The 26,197-nt window shown below is 37.4% G+C and overlaps 1 protein-coding gene across 3 annotated transcripts in view; it reads right to left on the bottom strand.

Annotated features, from left to right (window-relative positions):
- Positions 1-26,197, bottom strand: part of BRINP3 (BMP/retinoic acid inducible neural specific 3) — a 191,153-nt gene that overhangs the window by 150,254 nt on the left and 14,702 nt on the right. For all 3 annotated transcript variants that reach the window (XM_015869841.2, XM_015869843.2, XM_015869842.2), the window contains exon 2: positions 24,223-24,508. In XM_015869841.2, coding sequence (XP_015725327.1) covers positions 24,223-24,458 — 236 coding nt within the window. In that variant the 5' untranslated portion in view covers positions 24,459-24,508. The remainder of the gene's footprint in view (positions 1-24,222; positions 24,509-26,197) is intronic.

The raw sequence follows: 26,197 nt of genomic DNA, 5'->3' as shown, positions 1-26,197 counted from the left end.
ACAGTGACAGAGTCCTTTTTACCAGGTTATGCTAGAAACTAATGCTTACTGAATGATCTGCAGTAATTACTGGTTTCTTTCAGATTCCATCTTCTGGAATAAATGTACCTCCTTCCCCAGATTAGACCACGGAAAACTCTGTGATCAGACTTCCAATATTTGCATTTAAGTTTGAATACCGATCAACTCTCACCTCTCACCACCACTGCTTCACAACACTATGAAATAGAAACCAGAACCTACTTCAGCATGGCCAAAAAGATTGCAAAATGCTTGCCTTGATATCCACAACACACATTCTTTTTTTTTTTTTTCCTTCTAAGCTTGAAGTAGAAATTGATCCTAAAATATGAAATCATGCAATTTGTTTCAATTGAAAAAGTCATAGTTCGTCCTTCTCTGCTAACAGAAGTGAAGCCTATTAATGATAAATTGAACTTCTAACTGCTATTGTTGCTTCCAATCAAGTTTTTCATTTCTAGAGGACTCTGCTGAGGAGATATATACATACACATAGGAAACAATCCCCATATACCTATGAAGACTAAAGAAGAGAGTTAACTAATCATCATGTGGTGACAATTTTAGAAAACATTATCATTTCACAGATAATGAAAACTATTTGGGTTTTGATGATGTATTACTACTCAAAGAGCTCAGCTTAGAAAGACACATGGTCTCAGTGACAAACGTCAAGATGGTTCAGATTCAGCAAAGGCAGCATTCAGCTAATTCCTGCATCCCCTACCCTTGCCATTGTACCTAGACATATCTACATAAGTTCATCCTGACAGATTCCTGTGAGGCAGGAAAATGCTTTTATCCACCGAAATAGCAAACTAAAAGATCCAGCAATGCCACGTTGAGAACCTTTAAGGAAAAAGGGATATGGGAATTAGTTTTCCAGTATGTCTAAAGCACCCTAAACCCTTATTCTGTTTTGCTCAGAAGCATGTAATGTTAGTCATCCATATTTTCTCAGGTAGCAGTCAGTCCTGATTTCCTTAATGAGATATATATATCAGAATTCTTCTAGAACTTAAGAATGAAAGCCCAGAGCATACTCTACTAAACCCACAGGGCTAAATCTGCCAGGATACAAGCACATATCATTGTCCATTTTTTTCAGCTCATAAAGCAGATTGCTTTGAGCCATCAGGAAGGAAAATACAACTGAATATCCTTCATCCACAAGAAATGAACAATGAAGTTTGTCAAGGTCTGAGTTGTTGCTGATTTTTTTCCCCCCTGCATTTAAACACTTTCCAATAGGAAAATACTTACGATCAACTGGGTGGACAGAATCTGCCTTTTCACTTTTTTTCTCTTTTCAAGCCACCTTCAAAAATTGAGGACGGGGAGTTTTATTGTTACTATTTTTCTTGCTGTTCCTTCCTTTTGTTTTAGTGGAATTCGTTTTGTTTTGTTTTTGGGGGGTAGGGAGATACACTTTTCCCACATTTAGCCAAAATATAAAGTGCTTTTACACAGAAAACGGGACTGCGGGAATTTCATGGAGATTTCAATCTTCTCACCTCAACAAGTATTATGCACTACATGTTATTTCCATCAGTGATGAATGATAAGAACCAAGCTGGTCAGTCACTAATTTATGATAGCAGGTGAGACTGTAGTGATGCTTATGCCTGCAGGGTTATCTGATGGGGGATCTATATGCTTGGAGATAATGACAAGCATCAAACCTCCCATTCACACTAATTAGTGGGCTAACAGCTGCAGGCACAGCTCCCAGGAAGGATGAATCTTGCATCTGGAAAGACTGAATGATGGGGCTCACACTTGCAGGGTTAAATAAGTCCGCCATGAGAACCAGGGTCTGTGACCTAGAGATACCCTTGTCTTGCTTAAGGAGAGATTCACCCACTGCCCTGCTGTGACCAGGAGGACCATAACACTCCCACAACAATTTCAGCCTCTTTGGCCTTGCCCATCAGTAAGACCCACCAGCTCTCACTCCCGTTGTCCACCCCATAGCAGAGCTTCATGTATCCAAACTGCTTCTTCACAGAGAGGTAAAAAAATTGAATTAATTTTCCACATGTCAAGCCTGTTTGGTCTGTGATGGTAATTGGTAAGTGATCTCCCTGTCTTCACTGTGACTCACAAATATTTATCATTCTGTTGTCTCCCCTTGTCATGTACAGGAGGGAGACTGATAGAGCAGATGGATGGGCGTATTTCTCCTAGACGAGGTTTATGTACCACAGCTTTTCTCCATCCATTGCAATGCTGCAGCTGTATGAGCTCCCCACCCTGCCTCTGTTACTCCAACAATGCTGTAGCTCTGTGACCGGTCTTTGAGCTTTAGTTCACACCACATTTGTTTGGCTTTGGCTTTTTTTTCTGAGCTATATTTATGTGTACACATACTCAGGTTTGCCTTTTATTTTGTTATTGTTACTGCTGATGTCTCTTGTACCCATCACATTGCACCCTGCTTGTACCAACTAGATGCTCCACCTCCACTTTTGACTTTCGTTGTATGTGTTCTCCACTGTGCACTATTTCGAGCTGTCCTCAATGCTGTGACCTTCCTATTTTGTCAAGTGGAATGTCCCACAGCCATTAATAACTGCTGTTGATCAGGTGTTGACCTATAGTATCCCTCAATTAGTTTCCCAGCCTTTCCCTTTCAATGGGGCAACTGTCCATCATCTGAAGGGCTCTAAAGGCTCATCTTCAGGGAGCACTGCTGATACACCTAAAATGTCCTTTGACAGTAACACTGATGTATACGCGGAAGAGCAGTAAGTCTGAGGGCCACAGATGCAGTACATCTCTCCACAAAATCCAGATCTGAGACCCTGGCAAGCAGTAAAACTCAAGTCAGATCAAGAATCCCTAGGAAAACAGATGCTAGGAAAATTGAAAAGCCAATATGAAATGCTATAAACATAAGGGCTAAGGACAAGTAAATTATGTAAGTTGCAATAGTATATTACAGAAAACTAGCACAAAACAAGTAGCTGTAGCAATAGGGGAAGCCACACAGACAGACACTATTTGCACGCTTTATTAATTGATGACTAAGCAAATCATAATTTGATGATAAGCAAAGATCTGAGGTATTCCTTAGCAACAATTTGGAACCCATGTGGCATTTCCACACTTGGTTTCTTCTAATGATCAAAAAATGCCAAAAACCTTCTTAACACTGAGATTAACATTTCTCTTTTCCAGACTGTTCAGCATACTTTTCAGCTTCCAGCAGAAGACAAAATAATCAGAAAAACATATGCGTTTGCCAAGCCTTTGACTGCATGTTAGCCAAAGTGATAACATGGAAGCTTATTTTAGGTAAGACCACATTTCTTTAAATTTCTTTGAGACACACACAGTTGTCTCTGAGAATATATGCAATTTAGTGTGATAATAGAGTGTATATCTTAGGAGCTATTGCACAGGATAAAGAAGTAGAACTTGTAAGACTGCTGGTGTAAGAACATGCTCAAAAATATGGACTGTTAGACATTGTTTATTTTTGTTGAAGAAATCTTTATATGACCTGAAGGAACTGCACTAGTTAAAAATCATTTCCCAGATAGTGACTTCTGGGCACAAATTTTGTTGATTTGTGAATTTATTGAAAGGCAAAAATCTTCCCTATTTTGCATTCTTGAGGAGATGGAAAGCTACAGAAAACAGCAAGATTTCATAGGATTATAGAATTGTAGAGGTGGATTATCCTTTCTCATACTTTTTCTTTCATACAAAGAAAAAAGAAGATATTATTGTGAATGTACCTATAAACATCGTAACGACACTGAAATATGTTTTTTTCACTTTAAAAGAGGTCAGCTGCAGAAATTATTCCAATTTTATTGTCTGAAACTATTTGCCAAATGCATGTAATGATTTACTTCACTTCAGCACAACCTCACCAATAAAAGAATGAGATGTTCAGCACTGTTACATCTTCTGCTGGTTTTTTTTCCCCAAAGAACTGAGAATTTTCACTAATAATTGTTTTGCAGAAAATGCCTCTTCCTCCAAAACTGGCTTAAACCAAAGATTTGATCAGACATCCATTTGACAGGCAGTCACAAACATATTAGTGTTATGTTGAATACAAAATAAAAGAAAAATGAGTGTGCAGCTAATATAAAACCATCATTTTCTCAGTATTTGTTTTTTTCCTGTTTCTTCCCATACATCATTATAATTAGTTCATTTCCAGAAACAGCGGGCAAGATTATAGCATTGAATAGTGTTAATATTGACTCATGCAATGACAGCCAGTGAAAATGTATTAGTATTTTAACATTACAAAGAATAAATTGCAAAATGCTTTCTTAAAATAAAGAAAACTTTTGGCATTTAAGATTCAAGATCTCTTTCAGATTGCATTGACATGGAACTTTAGAAAGAAAAGGGAGGGGTTTTGATGTTATTTTCCCCTTTTCTGTCTAGATATTAAAATTTGAGTGGCATGTGATAATTAGTTCTAACATAAATCAAGCTGTAGGAGTTTTACAAAATGAAAATCTGCACTAAAACAAACAGGGTGATGATTGTTCTCTCTGGAGCATTATGATTGTAATTACTTTTTGATCATAATTGTGGCTACATTCCTCAGTCTTAATCTCTACAGTCATAAAACATTCTTTATATACCTATTCACTTCTGGAAGTCTTTGCACCATATTAACCTCATGTATGTTGGTATCACCGACAATAATGCCTCCTATTTATTTCCATGGAAAATACAACAGATACAAAGAGCACAATAACACTATAACACTATATGATAGAACAAACTCTCTGCTTCTAAACACTTTTTCAATATAGCCACCACCATTACCCATCCAATTTCAGCACTGACGAACAAAAGCCTACATGTTCCCCTCATCAAAATCCACACCAGCAGAGGTGACCCACTGTCACTGTCACACTGCAGAAATTAACCACCCACCCCACCGTGTGCTCACACCCACTGTCTGGACTCCATATACATTCAACAAGTATTGATGCATGTCAGTGGGAGCCATTTTTCCCACAGAGGAATTCGATGGCACACTTTGCTTTATCCACACTTCCATGTCAGATGCCAGTCTGTCAGGCTGCCATCTGTCACATGGCAACAGTATGTAATGGGATGTTGGTGGGAAAGTTCAACCTTTTCTGCTATATCACCAACATCCACCTCTGACAATGTGGATCAAGGAAACAACAACATAGGAGGCATTACTTTCAGAGCAACCCTTATATTTAGAAGTTTTCTTAATGAAGCTGATAATTCTAAAATCTACAAAGAAAAACCATAGAAGAATATTTAGGAGAGTTTTATGTTTAAGTCATGCAGAAGTATTTAGTCCTCTGCAACCTCTTGATTTAACAGAACAAGGGGAAATGGCCTCAAGTTTCACCAGGGTAAGTTTAAGTTGGATATTAGGAAAAGCTCCTTTGCAGAGAGGGTTGTTAAGCACTGGAAGAGGCTCCCCAGGGAGGTGGTTGAATCACCATCCCTGGATGTGTCTAAAAACCTTTTGGATGTGGTGCTAAGTGATATGATTTAAAGGAGGGTTGTTAGAGTAGTATGGTTAGGTTGTGGTCGGACTTGATATCTTTAAGGTCTTTTCCAACCTGAGCAATTCTTTGATTCTTTGATTCTAAATGCCAAGAAAGAATTTAAGTATAAATACCTTCAGTATTAAAACTGATGAATGTGAACTGAGCTTCTGCATTGCAGAGGAAGATCTGTTATTTACCTGTCTAATCTGCATCATTAAGAGTGCCTAAAAACTGCAGTATGTCATCTTTGTTCACGGTTACTGCTGAATCAGAGCTGTTGCTTTGTGTCATAGCATGAAACCAGCAAATCTCACATGGCCACAACTGCAGTCGCTTCTGAGGTATATTCAAAACTCAGCATTTCTATGAGCTGTTCATCACACATGTACTAACCTAATCCTCAGGAGAGGTGAACATAATGCAATAAAAAGATGGGTAATGACTATGCAGCTGTGGATAGGACAGCTTGTGATGTGAGGAAGTGACATGTTTCATCAGACCACACGTAGAAGAAGCTGAAATCTCATTCATTAGTGCAGCTTTCCACATGAACAGTGAGAGGCTGCATCTGAATGTTGCTGCTTAAAAAAATGCTGATAAAGATTTAGCATAGTAATTCCTGGTGAGCTCCTCACTAGAGTAGCCACAGCTTTGAGAAAGACTGTTTGTTGCACTAGCTTTCTCTGCTAAAGGTTTTTGTAAGGAAACTGGAATGATAAAGAAGCAGTCAGAAAATAAGATTGTTTTAGCAGAGGAAATAGATGAAAAAACAAAGGCTGTCTGGGGTCCAACCTGACCTTATGCCTGTTGCTGCTAAAAGGTTTGTGAGATCTGCAGCAGCTGTGTCTGGGAAAGGCCAGCAGTGCAAGGAGAACTACCAACTCTATTTGAAGGGGTCTCTCTGCTCAATGTACTCTATTTTTATCCAAGCTTTGCAGTCTGAAAGCATTCACTAAATGGAGTCACATTCTGAACAGCTTTTAAATTACATGTGTCAGAACACTAGAGATTCTGAAGGATTGTTTTTACTCCAAGGATACCCTGCGACCGCTCCAAAAATGTCCAATAAAGATATAAATACCAGAATAATAGTAGGTGAGAAAAAAGCCGCAAAGTACTGGAGAAATCCTGCACAGTTTATACTTTACAGATACGCTGGTATCTTTCTGACAATTTGGCTTCAACTTCAGTTTTCCTTCTCCCAAGCACCATATGCTAAGGGCCATCATGAAATGACACTTATCCTACAAGTCTGACATGGAGATGCTAAGTTAAATTCAACTGTTATGTGAAAGTATGTTTTCTAAAAACTCCAAGAAGGAGGAGGATAAAGGGCTACAGACTTTCCAAATTTGGAGATATCTAGTAGATATTTCCTTTCCTTTGAGGTAGAATTAAAAATATTGTGTAATGCAGCATTTGACATATATCATCTTGAAGAGTTTGGTATAAATCAATTTTTTATAATCTTGGTTTCTTAGGGGTTTTCAGTAATTATTTCTGCCTGCATATTATCTGTCTCAATATCTCACTTGTAGTTACCCTTATTAACTAAAAAGAAACGTTGATCTATTTATGTAAAATTTTTGTCAATAAAACTTTATTTCTAAATCAGAGAAGGATGTTGGAGGAAAGATCTTTAACTGCTGGAATTATCAGCATTGAGCATTCTGAATTAGATCATTTCCAACATCAGCCTTTTCCAAGCTGATTACACACTTCAGATTTCCAAAGCAAATGTCAGTCTTGACAGTACCTAAAGCAGCCAAACAGAGCTACAACATGGGCACAGAATAAATGTCTTCAGTTGCTGGAGGAAATGCTTTGCGGTAGCCAAAGATATTTATCAATTAAAATTGAAGAGCTCCTTAGCCTGGCCAGTGACTGACTATGCTTTGCAAAACAGATTTGGAGTTTGACACTAGCCCAGATCAAGAAAACTTGCAGTTTGAGAGTTTACTCTTTAAATAAGGCAGACCTCTGAACTCCTGTCTTACACTACTGACATGTTCTTCTACAAGTCTGTTCTTAAAAGAAAATGTGTGAGTCAACACTATTTTCCGCAATACTTCCAAAGCAGTAACTTCCTCAGGACTTTCACATTTCTGCTTCTTATCTTCATAGTACCTAAGAATTTTTCATGTGATCCTAACAACTTCTGTGAACCTATTTATTAGTCTAAGTTCACGCAAGGTATTCTGCATACTCATCTGCACACACAAACAGGTGATGTGAAGACATGCTTACATACTTACAGCTGATTTCAGTAAAGAACTATAACACCTACATATTAACACAGTTAATACACTGTCAAGATGCACTTAAAGTCCACAAAAAGCATCCTAACATGGCAGAAGGATGAAAAGTTGCATGATGTAGGTACACACACATATACACTCAAATTCAAACAGGAATTGACTTTCAAAATATTGATAAGATATTCTGTCTGGTACACTGTCATATTCTTCTTGCAGGGAAAATCACGGAAAGCTATCAATGAAATAACAATGAAGTCTCAATAGAAGTAGATTAAATTCATAAAGTTTGATGGAACCAACCACACCATTCCTACTTGATTTGATTACTCCCTGACACAGCACCCACCTCATACCTATAAAACAGCAGATCTGGAAGCAAAAAGAAATTTCACACTGATGAGTAAGTAGCATATTTTTTTGTGGTTTTACTTCTTCTGCACCCACTTATCTCTTGGCACATGCTATTTCCCTGTTCTACACTAGCTGAAGCTACCCAGTGCTGCATTTCTGGGTAGAGCAGGAGAGCCTTAGTTCACTCCCATTGAACTGAGGTTTCTACAGTGATTTGTCTGTTAATAAGACTTAACAAACTGGCAGAGAATTCTTTCTATTACATATCTTGTACTTAAGGGATACAGACTTTGTAGGGGAGTGCAAGTTTCCTTCTACCTATTTATGCCCCTGTATGATGCAATCCATAAGATGAGCAAAGTGTTGGCAACCACTCAGCTCCTGAGGCAGGTATTCAACAGATCACTCTATGTCGTATGACAGAGTCCTGCTCACCTGAGGCCTTGCAGTAGCATTAACTTCTTCACAAGAGACCAAGAGGAAAAACAAACAGACAGTGAACATGAAATAACACTGACTTGGTAGATGCACATTTCATTTGTTTTGTTTTGTTTTTGTGTTTGTTATTTTTCCCCCAGTTTTAACTGATTTTTTAAATTATTTTTGTTGTAATTAACCAGATAGACCACCACAAACCATGAGACTGAGTGGAAAAGACCTGAAAAATCATCTAGTTAGAATCCCTGCTGTGGGCAAAGATACCTCTCATCTAACCAGGTTACTCAAAGCCCCATCCATGGCCTTGAGCACCTCCAGGAATGGGACATCCACAGCTTCTCTGGGTAGCTTATGCCGGGCCTCATCACCCTCAGAGTGAAAAGTTTCTTCTTAACATCTAACCTAAATTAACCCTGTTTTACTTTATACCTGTTCTCCCTTGTTCTATTATAATAATCCCTCATAAAGTGTCCCTTCTCACCATTCCTGTAAGCCCCCTTCATGTACTGGAAAGCTGCCGTAACGTCTTCCCAGAGATGTCTGCAGGCTGAACAAGTCCACCTCCCTCATTGTGTTTTCATAGGAGAGATGCTTCAGCCCTCTGAGCTCCGACAGCTCCACATCCTTCTTACACTGAGCACCCCAGAGCTGAACACAGTACTGCAGGTGAGGTCTCACAACAGCAAAGTAGAAGGGGAAGATCGGAGTAGAGAGGGTGTTTATTTTATTTCTCTATCATTCTGTATCTCAAACCTTTGCAAAAAGGACCTGAACCCACTACTTCTAAGCATAATCTTGTTGAACATATCAATTGCTAATGGCAGTTTAATGTGATCATTAGTTTACTGATGGTAGTGGAAACATCCTAGCAATTAATTCAAAAACTGATGGGCCACCTTTCTCACTACAGCTCTTACTCTTTCTAGGTACCTAAATAGACAAACAATGCACTAAAGAGTAAAGCCTTTAGAAAACGTGAGGCTCTTAAGAAAACTGGTTCTGAACATTAAGCTTTATACAAAATCTCAACAAAGATAGACTGTTGAGAAAAAATAAAAATAAAAAATGGCACTTTAACAGCATATTTAATTGATATGGCATTAGCTTCAATGATATTTAGAGAACATCAAAGACAACATAACTGCACCGTGAGGAATGAAATAAAATTGGAACTTCAGCAAAATGACCAAATTTAATTCAGTGTGCAACAATGGTTCAGATAACAAAATATTCTATGCAGCAAGTTTACTCATCCTCTTAACTTTATTTGTGCAGCCTGAAATTAGATTCCATAGAAATGCAAAGTTTTTCAGATTCCTGAGATTTGAACCTTTATCTTTCCCTGCAGGCTATGTGTATTAATCTACTTTTCTTTGAAAAGAACAGAGCTGTTAAAGCCCATTTAAAATGTGCCTATATTTTTATCAATGAGTCCAGATAGTTGAATTATATATTTTAATTGTGCTTTTTATACTTTGAAGATGCTTACTTAGACATATGCGTTACAAAAGTATGCAATTAAAGAGCTTTACAGCTGCTGATCAGTGAGTTGTGTCTATATTGACGGGAAGAGATTGTTCAGTATTTAGAAAAATTGACCAGTTCTTATTAGTGGTACTATGAAAGTCAGAGTCAGCTTTGTTCTCGTACCTTCACTGGTGTTTTGTTACCAGAGCAAAACCAGAGCAAAAGACGTGAAAATGTGAAATCCCTTATCCTTTAAGTGAGACACAAGTTTTCGTAATTCACTAACAGCCACACTACAAAATCAGTTAAATGTACAGCTGGAAAACTAGAATACATGCTTATAATTTTATCTTTACACATTTGACATATCTGATTAACCTTTTAAGTTTGGTAAAACCAGAAAAGGAGAGTTATATTTATAGAAAAGTGAGTCACTTTTCCCAATTGAATCAATGCATGAAATCAAGATCTGTCACCAACCAAAAAGCACTGCAGCTCTAACAGCATCGTGGCCTTCAGATTATGCATCTTTAAACAGAAAAAGCAATACCAGCATAGCTGGTGGAGGAAACATAACTGCTCCGGTTTTATCACTGTTCCATATCATGAACTGCATGATGCCATGACATGAAACACTGATAAAACCAGGACACTAATTCTGCAGCTCAATGCATGCTGCTGCTGTATGATGACTACAGCTCTGGATAAAATAAAATAAAATAAAATAAAATAAAATAAAATAAAATAAAATAAAATAAAATAAAATAAAATAAAATAAAATAAAATAAAATTAAAAAAAAAAAATGCAGAACACATGAAAGTACAATGGTGAAGGTGAGCTCTATTTGATTTTCAGGGTACTACTGTATAGCAAGAACTGTGTTATTCTATCCTTGGCCAGATTTTCAATGACACAAAAATCATTTTTTGCCACCAAAAAGCTCTGGCAATACAATGGAGAGACATACAGAATTAATATAATCCTTTAACAAATACCAGCTACTCGACAAGATTTGCACAGCAGAATTGACACAAGCACATTACAGAAGACCGGGAAATCAGGGATGTTTATTACAGGCAGTAGTTTTCTTTCTCAACAATGACAATTTTAGCTTATCAGCATAACAAAAATGGTTGGAAACTGAAATTACTACAAACTACTTAGGAAGAGATACAGTGTATGTGTCTAACAATCTATTTGCAGCAAAATGGCTTCCAAAATCTGCACACATGCACACATATTCTCTACATTTTTATTTCTTTTGATTGAAGTGTGAATTGTATCATTGACTTCAGTGACTTATTGACTTATTTGGAATATTATTTGCTATGACAAAGTTGTTCAAACAACCCAGAGAGCCTTTAGAGAAACACAGCAAAATAAAAAGACTAGCTGCCCAGTGGCATGCATTAGAAAAGCCCATTACTGAATCGTTTCACTATGCCAGGTCATTATCATTTCACACTATTTTTGACCCAATGTAATTTGACTAAACTTCCCCTCTGATAACCGAATCACCTCCCAGTGATTTTTAGCTTCCAATTCTGCAGCACCCCACTCTGTGTCTAATGCACCAAGAACAATCAGAAGATCCAGTAACCAAAATCAAAAATCACTGGCCATTTTTCCTCTACATTCAGGTTTACTTTGGGAGCAGCATTAGGAATCTTGTTTACTGTCTAAAACTTTTCTTTGGAAAAAAATAAATAAATAAAATTAGGTACCAGAGGCATTTGTGGAAGTTACAATAAGAGGTGAGAGGGCAGATCTTCAGAGTCTCTGTTTTCTTGGCTGTACAAACAAATTCTTCTTGTAGAGTCTGCATTTAAGCTTTCAGAAACTCCTTAAGAATATTGAATTTTCATTTAATTGGACACTGTTTGTCTTTGAGAAGGTGTTCTGGTGGAAAACCGCTCTGAAACTAGAGGGATGGTTCTCAAATCTATGCACTGCATTCATTAGTACATGAAAAGTAATGTAATCCTTGAACACATTAGCTGTGAAGACAACCTTTTGCTTCTGCCTGTGAGGACTGTGACCAGTGCTCATTTCAGAGCATGAGAATTAAATTTGAATACCTCTGTTACAAATCCCAGCATTTGTTACCAGTGATAAAACCACATTCCTTTATGTGAGAAAGGAGTTAAAGAAACCTAAAATCCTAATCCCTTTGCTGGATTAGTCTCAGCATCAAGTCCACAGTGGACATGCTTATACTTTTACATATTTTCTTCTGTGTATAGCTGTCTACTTACAATTAAGATCAGCACAGCATTTCATGGCAGTCTAAACCCAGAAATTTCTGCAGTTAGTCCATTCAGATCCTTTAACTACCAATTGATTTTCTTCATCTGAGACAGAGAGATTCTTTTCCCAGAAGGGTATCTGACAGGCAGCTCACTGCAATTTTTGCATAACATTGTTATAGAGCTAATATGGTCCCTGATTTTCAGGACTGAGTTACTTCTAAAGGGTAAATAACTAGAAGGGATTAGCCTAGGGCATCAGGAATGTCAAGTCTTTTATATTGCTTCAGTTTTGTATGTCAGTATTGATTAAAAGGTATTATCCACCATAGCCACAGGAAAATAAAGTAATTTATTTATTTACTTATTTATTTTCCAGCAAAATAGAAGAAACAAATCTAGCAACTGGATTTAATTCTGGTTTTTATGACGTATGCCACCTTCCACTGAACACTTTGCTAGGAATCAGATTCAAGTCAACTAAGATGCTCAGTGACATTTCACATGAAATTATAAACTGACAAGAGGTATGTTCATTATGAAGAGGTATGTTTATGCCCCTCCCTGGAAGCATTCAGGGCCAGGCTGGATGGGACTGTGAGCAACTTGGTCTAGATGGAGGTGTCCCTGCCTATAGCAGCCAACTGTACCTAGGTGATCTTAAAAGTTCCTTCCGACCCAAATTATTATATGATTTTAACATTCTATAATTAATAATATTGGTACAGAAGGAAAATTGTGTTGCCTCATTGCTTGGATGGTGAAAATTGCACAGATTCTTGCATTCATTCTTGCACTGATTGATTATATTCAATGAATGTAATACATCCCAGTAGCAGCATCTCCCAGAGGCAACCTTTCATAAGAAATTAGTGAGATTTAATACAGATCTTAGATGTAATGTCCAATACCACAAAATAATAATAATAATAATAAAGTAAAACCAAAAAAACACGTAACTCCCCTCTCAGCCATGATCCCGGTTACCAATGTCCTATGTATTATGTGGTCTAATTTTTCGAAGTGCTTCTAATGCTGTTAGAAATCTCAGTGTACTGTAGATCATTAGGTAATCCTCTGAGCAAAAATCATGAGCAAGCACTAAATCCATATACCATTACTCTAATTAGAAATAAATATAAAATGGGGGGAGGGGAGGGAAGGGAGAGGGAGAAAAAGAGAAGTGAGAACTGTATGTTCAAACAGTTTCACTTAAGTAGCTGCCATGGAGATCATCCTTCTTTACTCCAAAACAAGTCCACATATAACCTGTGGATCAAATACACTTTGAAATGTGCCCTGCCCTGCTTATCTCCAGTTGTTCACTTTCCCTTCATTAGAAAAGAGAGTACAATGGGACTGTGGAGATGGAATATGATCCTGAGTTTACTGTTCTGAATGCAGCTATGGAGAGCCACACTGTATCACCTCCAAGTTGAAACCTGAATTCCTGTCCCACTAGATCAAAATCCATCTGCATAACCTGGAGTACTTACAAGTCATAAGCATGAGGAGGCAGCCTTTCTCATTTAGTCTGATTCTGCCTTTGATTCAGCCTGGTAACTTATGAACTGGAGTGCACGGTGATAGTAGATGTAGGTTGAACGTAAAGTTATTTGCATACATGGCTGTATCTCATCCAAATCCAACTGACTGAAATTTCACTGATTTTTAGCAGTGTTCAACTACAAATCACTTTAAAACTATTTTCGCATTTTATGAACAGAAAGAAGTACACAGAATATCGTGACCTCAAAGGTGTCCCTGCAGATAACCCCACAGAGCTGAAGATGAGTATAGAGGAGCAGCCTGACAGCAAGACAAGATCCACTGAGAACCAGCCAGCCATGAGAAGATAAAAAGCCAAAGAAACACCCTATACTCAGTATGGTGCTCAGAAAACAGTCGATTCCTTCTAATTACTCTGTGGGTGTAAAGCTCAAAGCAGACTGTATTCCTCTTGCTCAGCACTCATCAGTAGCATTAGGAGGCAGTCACTTGAGTAGCCTTTCCACACCTTGTGTTGTTAACATCACTTTCCTTTGTTTTCTGTCTGTAAGGGATGTTACTCACCAAATTAGTAACTTCTGAAATTACAGTTTTGTTAGCCCGTTTCAGGATGATGTCACATCAAAGCAGAGAACAAAAGCAAAAGCCTATTTTTCCACCACAGATCAGAAATACTGATCTCACACAGATAAAACCACCGTGGGTCCAGTACACGCTGCTTTCAGACATAACTATTGGCTGTAAATTCATTTGATGATGTGTAAACTGACTGCTCTATTCCACCTCCCACCTCTCCCTATTTCCCTGTGCGCTCTGAAAAGTTCTGGTCTCTAATTAAATTCATAGATATAGCTAATTAGCTTTTTATTCCAATCATCATGACAAAACCAGGGCTTGCAAAGAAATGTTAATATGGCATATGAGATTCAAATAGAACAAGAAACAGAAGTCATGTTACCTCAACGTTGGATATCAGGAAAAACTTCTTATCTGAAGGGGTGGTTAAGCACTGGAACAAGCTGCCCAGGGAGGTGATGGAGTCACCATCCCTGGAAGTGTTCAAGAAACATGTAGATGTTGTACTGAGGGACATGGTTTAGTGGGGAAATATTGGTGGTAGGTGGATGGTTGGACTAGATGATCTTGGAAGTCTTTTCCAACCTTGGTGATTCTATGATTCTGTGATTCTTTGCTTCTATGACTCAGTTTTTTCTGTGTAGTGACCTCACATTTTTTTCTGGATAGCAGCTTGTAAAATCTCACTTGATATTAGCATAAACCCCAAATTAAAGCTGTTTTATTGCTGTCAACAATGATATATAGACTTGCAAAATAACACTTGGTTTTGAAATCTCATCTTATGTCCTAACTGAGAAGGAAAATGGAGTGAAATCCGTGACTGTCATATGTGACTGTCGTACACAAAATTCTGTCTCCCAATAAATACAGAATACATGAACAGAAGTATGTTTTAAAAGCAGAAGCATAGCTGTGTTTCATTCTGTTTCCCAGTTAACAAATATTTTAAGCTTAAGTTAACACTGTCATTAAATCCCAATAAATCCCTACAGTTACAATTCCTTTTCTCAATTATTGATCTCATTGTTTTAGAAAAGGGGGAAAGGCCAGGGGAGACCAAGCATAAATATCAAGGGACTTAATAATTCACATTGCTACAAACCATGACAGTTTTGGTACCAGGGTCACTCATACTCGTGTCACACAGAACCTTCATGCCAGCACCAGGAAACAAGTATACTTTTATTTGTACTCAACCAGGCTAAGGAGATGACAGTAAAAATAGACATAAGCATTGCTTCTTCAGGGAAAATTCTAAGCAAACAGATGGATCTTTGCAGGCAACTGTAAGAAAGAGTAAAGTTCAGAATTAGTTCAAATACCAATATTTATTTAAATGCATCAGTAATATTTCAGATCCTGTTGATCTTTCAGAATATTTGGTAAAATACTGCATATGCTTTTGATTTTGAATTATGTTGCTCATATAAGTCAAAACCGACAAACGCGTTTTTCCCTTGAGCAATTAATATTCATTGCTTAAAGCCAGATGGTATCTCTTCAGTGCATGTGAGACCTGCATACACAGCTTATAAATTGCTAGTGGGCTTTGTATGTGTAGTTTGCAGAGCTCTCTGTATACATTAAATTGTCTGGTCAGTAAAAACGCCTTCTTTCTTCAAACTGTATAATTAAAGTAGAAAGTGAGTGTGTCAGAAGATAAATTGGGATATGGAGCCATTAACGACCTTAACACTGTTTTCCATAACAATCATATTGGAATTCCAGTGAGAATCGAACAAGAAGACATTATTTTGAAGCATTGCTTTTCTTTGTGAGTGTCTCTATTGGGATGAATCTAGAGATCCACAATAAAATTTCACAACCAACAGAGCGAATAGTAAAACCCATAGGATCAATCAGAGCAAGAAGACAACCAAGATTTAAATTCTGAGATATCGACCATGACCTTAAGTCAATGATATAAGAAGAAAATGACAAAATTTCCAAAGTTAGTATATTTTTTTGCCAATTGTTCTCGGTCTGTGTGGAAAGCATACAACCTCTCTCCTAAACAAAGAGCCATACTTTCCAATCTATACTACTGTCAATACAGACAAGGTTTCTGTGTTACTCTGTTCTTTACCCTGTGTGGGACACAGGCCATTCATGCACATTTAGAATGTGGACAAATGCTAATAACTAACAAGCAAACAAATATCCCTGAAAACTTCAGTCATTCTACTTGGAAAGGAATGCTGACCTAGAAGCAGTAGTGAAAAATACTATTAAAGAGTTTAAAATGAAAGGATGGAGAAATTGATTCATGCAAGCCCTTTATTTGATTAAGCAAAACAAATATTACTAATTGTTTTTTCTTTTTTATGAAAGTCATTCTCTGTACCTTGAATGCTGGTGAAAGGACTAGCAAAGATATTCAAACAAAAAAGAAAATGGAAGGCAAAAGGAAGAACAAACTCAACTAACTAGAAGTCTTCAAAGAATTAATGATAATGACCTGATTTCATGACCAAGATCTTGGCAGATCATCCTGCTGACTGGAGAATTAATCTATTATTAGTGTTAAACAGCTTTTATACCACCTCAATGATTGCTTGAAACCATTATCTTACAGCCTTTATTATCTTAGTTTTTTTCAGAGTGACTTAAATGATTTATGAACTTACTGAATGAAATAATGATAAACTGTATTGTCTAAATAAATGTTCATTGTTCTAGGGAAAAATGTCAGTAGGGGGCTTAATACAGTTATCATCTTTAAAATAACACTTTGAAAGTAGGTATTTTCTGGAAATTGATTATGATAACGATCACAAAAAATAAGATTCACTCCCCTCCTTGCCATTTGAGTTTCCTTAGGATCTTTGATTAAATGTACCAAACAAATAAGAAGAAATGCACAAAGATTGTCAAAACGCAGACTCCTGCAGTGTGATATTAAAAGAAAAAATGCAGAAGGCAATCTTGGCATCAATATTCTCTTTTGTTGCCAAGCTAAACACTCTTGTATTCTTGTCAAACAAACTGACTCCTGAGAACCTTCCTAATCCTGCTGGCTCAGCCTGCACTATTCCCCAGTATCCTATGCAGTGCTGGCACTTGTTTACCGCACTGAGAGAAACTCTACCCTTGTTTTGAAACTCTGTTTTTCAGTAGGTAGCTAAGAAAATGGAGTGAGGGTTTTAGGGAGCAGCCCTGGTCTGGTCATTGATAAAACAATGGAAAGGCATTTGAATGCTGCAGGATTAGGCTCACTGTAAAATTATTTTCTGAGGTTTCTGTAAGATTCCACAGAAAAACTTAAAAGTATGGGTTTTTTTCATCAGGATCTGGTCAGAGTTTTCTATAGACCTTCAAAGATTGACTTAGGGCAAATGTTAGGTACTGGAGTGAGAAGTGAGCTTGCTTGACGTCTCCTGTGTTCTTGAGTAATAGCTTGCTATTCACCGGTCAGGTACATGTAGGTTCCCAGTTTAAATTATCTATTGGTTTTCTGTTTGTTTGTTTTTCTCATGTCATTACAAGTATGTACCTTCCAGAGAATCCTCTGGATAAATGGTTCAAGGAACAAACATAATTCTGATAACAGGAATCGCTAGCTGTAAAGCAACACTAGCTAATAGGTGTTTAAAAAATAGAGGTGAAACACAAATGCTTTCCTATGAAACGGAGAGTTGCATTTGAAACAAAGCCCTGTAAATTAAATGTTTTTGAAGAACATTGTCTAGGTGTCTCTAGACCTGGAAATAAAGGCTTTTATTTTGCTCAAGTATGCACTTGTGAAAGTAGTTTCGGCAAAGTCAGTTTTGTCATGTCTTTATTGTCCCTGTCATGTCTTTATTGTCCCCAACTACCTGGACTTAATAGAGGCTATTCAAGGTCACTGCAATCAGAAATGAAACTGATATTTTTCAGATACAGATATTCTTAAGAAATATCCTACACTTATAATTTTATTTAATTTTTTCGAAATTATTTTTTCCACAGTAAGAGACTACAAATATTTGATTCTTCAGAAATTGAATGCATGTCTTTTTGTTCAGGCTACAGTGCTTCAATAATGAGACCTCAGTATTGGACTACAAGCACTATTATTACAGCTGAAATCCTCACAATCACAGAAACTCTCTTTGAGCTGCTCTTCTCTATTTCCAGCCTATGAACCACCGTATATAAAAAGAGGGCTTTGTACATTCCATAGACCAGGGCTTTGAAATCTTCTGAGAATGATGATACATCTCATTACTGTACCTTTCATCCACCAGGTTGAATGGAAAATCCCCCAAAGCAAGTTGACCAATTACGATGAAGGCCAGAAGCAATTTACTGATACAGTGAACTTCAGGAAAAGGCAAAAAGAACTCTTCCTTCTATTTATTTCCAACCGATATGGCAATTGTGAAAGATAAACTTGTTTTCTCTTTGGTACATTTATAATCCTGGCTCTCAGTGGCCCAGCAGTGACACTGTGCATACATTTCTATGCCCAGAGAAGCAAAGGCTCTGAAGAGTTGGAGGTAACGGCTGCCCAGTTTGCTAAGCTACCTCGCACTGTCATTTGCTAGAGTCACAGGTCACTGACTACATCCAGCTCTTTCCTCAAATTCTGCTGTACACATTTGCCCCATTTTTTTTTATGTATCCTGTTCTATTCATCTGTTACTACTCTCCTCATCTTTTGTCTGTTTTGTATGTGATGTTTTATGTTAAGGAAACTGGGACTCATGGTTGAGCCTTCATAAGGTTTCCAAAGGAACTGACTTATCTAAAGAAGATGACACCTCTGACACTGCCAGTACCAAATGGGCCCTTTCAAAACATGGTCAGCGATAATGGTTTCCAGAGTGTGATGAAGTGTACAGCAAGTAACAGCTCCAAGAAGTGCCATACCATTTTTTTCTTAGACTTTTTATGTGGGTGTCAGCAGCCATCTCTTTTCAGTCCTCCATTTTAATGAACATAAGTCTTGGGAGAAATTATCGAGGACAAATGCTAATTCTCTCAATATCATACCATTGCTAAATTTAGAGCTGAAAGCATTCTAAGGAAGAGTACGAGGAAATTTCATTCCAGACTGTTGTCAAGGGAGAGAAGTGCAAATCAAGCCATACACTATGCACACACAACCCAACTCAGCAATGTTTTATTAAAACTTTTTGTCAGAAGGACAGATGTGAAGGAATCCAGTGATAATTGTTGGCCAGAATATGTTGGTAGGGAAGAAAAATAAAACTGATTTTAACGTTGATCCTACTTAACTTCTTATACAAGTGTTAAATTACGGAGCATTCAGTTAGGCTTCAGTCTTGCTCACTTTACTACAAAGGCGCAAGTACTGAAGTACTATTCAGAGTATATGAGAGGAAACCAATATGTATATAAAAAATAAACTTTAATTACATAGCATGACTTTCTAGTCCTTCATTTTGAGTTGCTCATGAACAAAATAATCCTTTTTAAAACAGCCTCTGAATAAACTCTTCCGAAGCCACACAAATGCTATGCTCCACAATTCTTTATGTATTTATACATACATCAAGCTATTCCATTCTTTAAGACACGATTTTTCTCCCTCTGGGGACTGATAATCTACACTTCTTATGAATTGAAACGGATTTCAGGGGTTAGCAAAATCTAGGCCACCATCAAAAGCCCTATGTCTTATATTTTCCCCTTTTCCACTAGTCTTTGTAATGCAATTTTCCCAATGCTGTTTTATTCTGATGATTAGAAGTATATTCTAAGTTGTCAGCCTACATTTCTCTGTAGCAAGTTTATACCAATCTGGTTTTCTAACAGCTTTTGGTTCTTATCAGTCTATGATATGTACGCTAATAGGAACTGTAATCTCTTTCATCTTTCCCCCTCTCTCCCTCTCTCTCTCCTATTTCCCAGGTTCCAAATATGCAAATTGTTTTCAGCATAACAACCTAGGCTCTTCTTTTTCCTGACTTTTCACATCTATTTCAGATTGAAAATCGTTTTTCTTTAACAAAACCACACAATTTTCCTGAGAAAATTTCCTCAGGACCGTATCTGACAGCGTAAATACTCCCATATCTCTGTTGAAATTACTTCTTCTGACACAAAGCAGATTCTTTGCATAATTTCACAATCAGTCTTTCCATCCTGGTAACCTCTTGTCTTGTTCTGTTTGGATTTAAACTCCTTTGTCCACATAGCTGATTTACATAAGCAGCACAGTATTCCTATTGTGTATTAAATAGCAAATTACAAAATCAAGTTTCCTTGCCAAAATACACAGGTTGATCTGAAAGTAATGCCTCCTATTTATTATCATGGAAATTACAATGGGGACAAAGAGCAAAATAACACTATTCAAAAAAGCAAATTCTCATCTACAAAACATAATTCTTCAACACAGTCACCACCACTAGTTATGCATTTTTGCCAGCAATGAATAAGAGCCTGCATGCAATGTCCATCAAAATCTTCACCTGCAGCCACTGTCATCACTGCTGAAACACACCACTCATCACCTCACTGTGCTCACATCCACCATTTGGTCTCCATCAATATTCAGCAAGCATCAATGAATGCCAATTGGTGCCATATTTTTGGAAGAAGGAATTCAATTCTATACCATACCTTTGCCTTATATACACGTTCTCATCACACACTATTCTGTCAGACTGCCCCTCTACTGCTTTCTGTCATAAGGCAAGAAAATGTGCTGGGATATTGGTGGGAATGTTCAACCTGTACTGCTGTACCACCAACATCTGCCTCTGATGGCATGGGCCAGCATCATAAAATGGAAGACATTACTTTTGGAACATCCCTCTTATTTGCTGTTATTAACTACACAAACCAGCTTCTATGAAATAAACACCTTCCACAGATACAGCACTTCCACTAATTTAGAGGTTTTGAACAGCTACCCAGGTGTTTCTCTGACATTTCATATAATACTGGCAATGAATGTCACCATAAACTGTGATAATTATTAAATTTCCTGCAGAAGGACATTTCCTATGAAAAATTATAGGAATATTTCTCTGCCATAGAATCAACATAATCAACTTACCTCTCCCAGCTTGTACCAATGTTGGAGACATCAGCTGCAATTACTTAGTGCTCTGCAAAACCTGGCTGAAATGTTATTACGTGTACTTTTGTCTCTCTCATCTGTATCCTGTAGCACTGAAAGTTCCTCTCCTTGAGGATCAAAGAACTGTACAAGACCAGCTTGTTCGCCCATGGTTGTAACTGACTTTTAATAACAGAACTGCATATGCTTAAATTAAGGCATTCCATAAGAAACTGTGCTCAATTAATGTACATTCTCTCAGTACCAACCTTTAACATCCTTCCTAAGAGGTTTGTGGTCAAATGAGCAGTTGTTTATTAGTGTGGTTACAAAGCAATAGTTTTTGCACTCAATGGCATATGAACGAGATGAAAACAAAAATGCTATTGTGGAGAGCATATAGTGATATGCATTTTTTAGTCTTCAAGTTGGACTTTATCTGTTTAAAATGTGAGCTTATTCTACAATGTAGGAAGAGAAATAAATAAATGAAAGCTGCTGAACATTTTGGAAAATAAGAGCCATACATGAGTAGTCTGCCTCTTGCCATACAAACAACAGCACAGGTATGGTAGAAACAGGCTTTCAGGGCTGGAGAGAACAAAGGAAAAGGAGGCCATCCTGTTAGTATTGTTTAGGGGGACAGCATTTTTCTTAGCCATATAATTCAGCTGAGTCAATGCTGGCCCATGTTGGGCTCTCTTTCTTCTCCTTCCCTACCTCTCCATTTTAATAAGGATTGTGTCCCTGAGGGATCGTTTTCATAAGGTAAAAGATAGGTGAGGAAATGAACAAACCAATTAGACTCCAGATTCTTCAGACTATGAAAGCTCACAGACAAGCAACAGGGATTAAATTTACATTGTATGATTCATAACAAGGTCACCATGTTCTGCATTACTTGCTAAGGGAATCGTATTTTATAGGGAAACTTTGCAGTAAGGTTCATATTTGAAGGACAAAATAAAACAAGAATGCAGTTTTTCTTTTCAAAAGGTAGGTTATGGCCTCTTTCCAGCTCATTTCTGGAAGGGAATAGGCAGAGGATAGAAATAAACACAAGCAACACTCTTTTATGGATTTGTGTAAATTACAGTCAGTTAAAACCTATGCACAAACCCAAACGAATATCAGAGATATGATTGCAGATCTATAAAACCTAACAATGTTTCTGTAATGATGACTCAGAAGAGAAAGAAACCTCAAAGACGTGACTGAAAGAACTGAAATGAAATACTATTCCATCTTTCTTGTTTTTAGCAAGATAATTTTGGTTCAGTGTTGACTAATACAGAATTATAGGAATAAAATACACTATCTCAGTCTCTGCGTTATTGGCTTTACATTATCAGTCCTGACAGCTGGCTTTTAAAATGCAGTAAATATTGGGCAATACTGTTCTGTTAAGACAAGCCACTTCATCAAGCATATTTCCAAATCACACTTCCTTTTCAAAATATGTTTAATTTCTCTGCATGAGGCAAAGGAGCCCATTGCAAAATTGACCTGCAGCAGAGTGCCCTCTACTGCATGCATTCAGCAAAGAAACACAAAGCAAGTTCCTTAACAATAAAAGCTTAATGTATTGAGTCCAGCAGATTTGTCACAGAGGACTGTCCATTGAACTGAAAAACAGCATGTACATGAACGCATACAGCACTCTTTCCTTCTTCTAAAGAACTGCATACCTCTATGGAATAATAGTTTTAAGTAGGTGTAAAAACTGCACAGGCTTTTATTGCTTCAAATGAAATCAGCATGTGTTGTTCCACCAAAAATGGTTTGTGTTTATAGGCTGGAGAGTTACTAGAGATGGTAACAATCTGCCTTACATTGCATCACTATGGCCTTTTTCTCTCTGCTTCCAGGAAGGATCTATGACAATAAAAGGTGAAGAAAATCTCTGCTTACAGAGTTGTTCTCTCAGATCTTATTTTCTCCTCCCATCTATTTGCCATTTACTCACTACCATTACACTGAACTGCTTTTTTCATTCTGTCCTTGGTAAACCTATTAGGTTTTCCAAAGTTATGTCTCTTACAAATGACTAAGAAGATATTTCATCAGTGCTGTCTCAAAGACCAGAAACCAACAGCTTCCAAATGTACCGTGAAAACAATTCTACAGCCAGGATTAAACTCTCAAGTAGGCCTGTACTTCTGAAGTCTTCCCATTTTTTCCTCTTTCCTCATTCAATCTGACTTAAGCCAGGGTAATGCCGAGTTTTCTGATGGAACAAATACCTCCAGCTGCCATTAAAATGTCTCTTAGAGCTCAGTCCTTCATGGATAAGAAAGCTACTTCTCAAAACACTGGTATAAACTAGCATAAAAAAAACATTCAAGTAACATTTGAAGTGCCCTTACTTGTGCGATGAAGCCGATGCTTTGCCAGTGGTACCTGTGTAATGATAGTTTCATTCTTAAAGTCTTAGCTTACATCTTGATGTGCGGCACTGAAAAGCAATTGAACTGGATCTTTCTGCACAAACAAGGGCATCCCACAGTAACCCCAGAGAAAGTGTCTGAATACCTCAGGATGCCTTAGGACATCTTTCAGTATGTCACTAGGGCAGACTAGAGGCAGGTAGTTAACATCAACGTTCTCCAAAGCAACACAGTTACCAACATTTCTTTATACAAAACAGAAACAAGACAAGAAGGCATTTCCATAGTACACAGTGCATATATGGCCTTGCATATATTTCAGCCATGAATTGTGTCTGCGGATTGGTTCCCACATGTGAAACTTTCCCCTAAGGAAACCCTTGTTGGTAATTTACAACCTCTAAGGATGGCATCTCTGCAATTGCTTTCCCTTTGCTTCATACCTGTAAATCTTGTATCTTGTGCTAAATCCCTGTCGACTTCTGTCCACAAAATCTGTGTATTCCTGTGAACGATGGAAGGGTCCCTTATCAGAGAGGAGCCAGTCGAAGGGGCTTGTGGCATGCTGATCCGAAACAGCAGCAACTGCTAAAACCCAGCAATGAAGACTCAGTGCTATCCACTCCCATAGAGCCATCAGAGAGAACAATTCAGCACCAGCACTGCATCGCCATATCATGCTTCCACTGGGGACTTAGAGCCTTCATTCTCTTAGCTTTCCCTCAACACCTAGACAAAATACACAGTCAATTAGATAAGCACACACTAGGCATCCCTTGGAAGCAGAAACAAGTTTCCTTTCTTTCAGCTTAAAGAGATAGTGGCCTCGACTTTATTACATATTACATTAGCATAAACCCCACTAGGCTAGTTAACATTGGAGTGTTTCAGTACTTCAAAGGCTGTGAAACTAATGTCTTCATTAACATCATCAGCGATAATATTTACTGTTGAAGGGAAACCTTCACAAATTGTCATGGGAGGGATTGTTGTTTTTTTTCTTTTTTTTCCTTTATTTTTCCCTCCCCCATAACACTGGTCATTAATGAAAAATACACAACAGAAGAATTTGCCTTATAGCATCAGTTCAAAAGCGGTCAGCAATGTCTATGCATTAAGATTTCAGTTCACCTACTAGACAGAAATCAGGCGAGATTGAGAAAAGCCAGCCTGCTTTCCTTTTTTTTTTTTTTTTTTTTTTTCCTTAGAAAAGTCACTTAATGGCTTGCCTTCACTACATACTTAGTTAATAGGATCAAGTTGCCCTGTTCCAACTAGCTGGACAAAGGTAAGTATGTTGTTCAGCTGTACTGGAGCTACCCAGAGGGATGAGTTCAATGAGCTAGAGAGGCTTCAGATGCTGCAGTTTTAAGTATCCCCAACAGCAGCACTTGACCTGCAGTCCAATTCACTCCAATTGAATGGCTCTATCTAGAAATAGTATTGACGTTGAGCCTAAAGAATTGTTTGGGTGCCCAATTAAAAAACAATAATCAGTCATAGCTCCATTTAAGAATTATCCAGTGAAGACAAGCCACAGTTTCTTCCTATACCTCCATCCCATAATTGTGAAATGAAATAATGACACTTTATCTTGCTCAGATTTTGTGAAACATTCAAGAGCATGAACTCCCAGAAATACTGAAATATATAGAAACAATCCATTTTGATTTTTGGTGTAAGATAAAAACAACACAGAATTAAGCGGAATATGTTAATGTGAGGGCTTTCATTTTTCTAGCTGATGAAATAATGTGAATATGTGCTCATGAAAAACAATTTTTAATTCACAGTCAAATAAAACAGCATTCATTATGACATTTTTACTGTGTCCCCTGCTATGTTTTTGGGTTTTTTTTCTTGGCAGGAGCTTTTTTTTGTCTGCATCAGTAATTTAATTTTCAAGTATATCCCAAATAAAAGTTGCTTCCAAAGAACCGTACTGCAAATACACACTCTTTAACACCCATCCATTATAATGAAAATGCTGTAGCTGAATAAACACACTCTTCCCATAATTTCTAAACATTCATATTCTAAAGAGTCTTTGGTATAGGTTATAAACATATCTGCTGCAGGATGCAAACTGCCTCCAAAAGGGAAGTTCATTTGGACCAACACAAATTTACAGGCTAAGAAAGTAATAATTATCTGTTCAACAAGAAAAATATAAATTTTTTCTTAGCACAAATGTGAATGTTTGTAAAATATGATTCTGACCTGACCCTGCAAACACTAGATGCATAAGTAATCTCACTGAGAAAAGACTATTCATATGTTTCACACTGAACATATGTCAGAGCACTGAGTTGTAACTCTGGTAGTTTATGATCATGAAACACAGACTGCATTAATTTTATAAATCCTTTTGAAACGAGATTCTGTGGCAAAGAACTCTCTTAACTGTTATTTGTACTC

This window comes from Coturnix japonica, chromosome 8, assembly GCF_001577835.2.
Source record: "Coturnix japonica isolate 7356 chromosome 8, Coturnix japonica 2.1, whole genome shotgun sequence".
NCBI lineage: Eukaryota > Metazoa > Chordata > Aves > Galliformes > Phasianidae > Coturnix > Coturnix japonica.
Note: the sequence above shows the minus strand (reverse complement) of the source record. Positions and strands in the feature narration are given on the sequence as shown.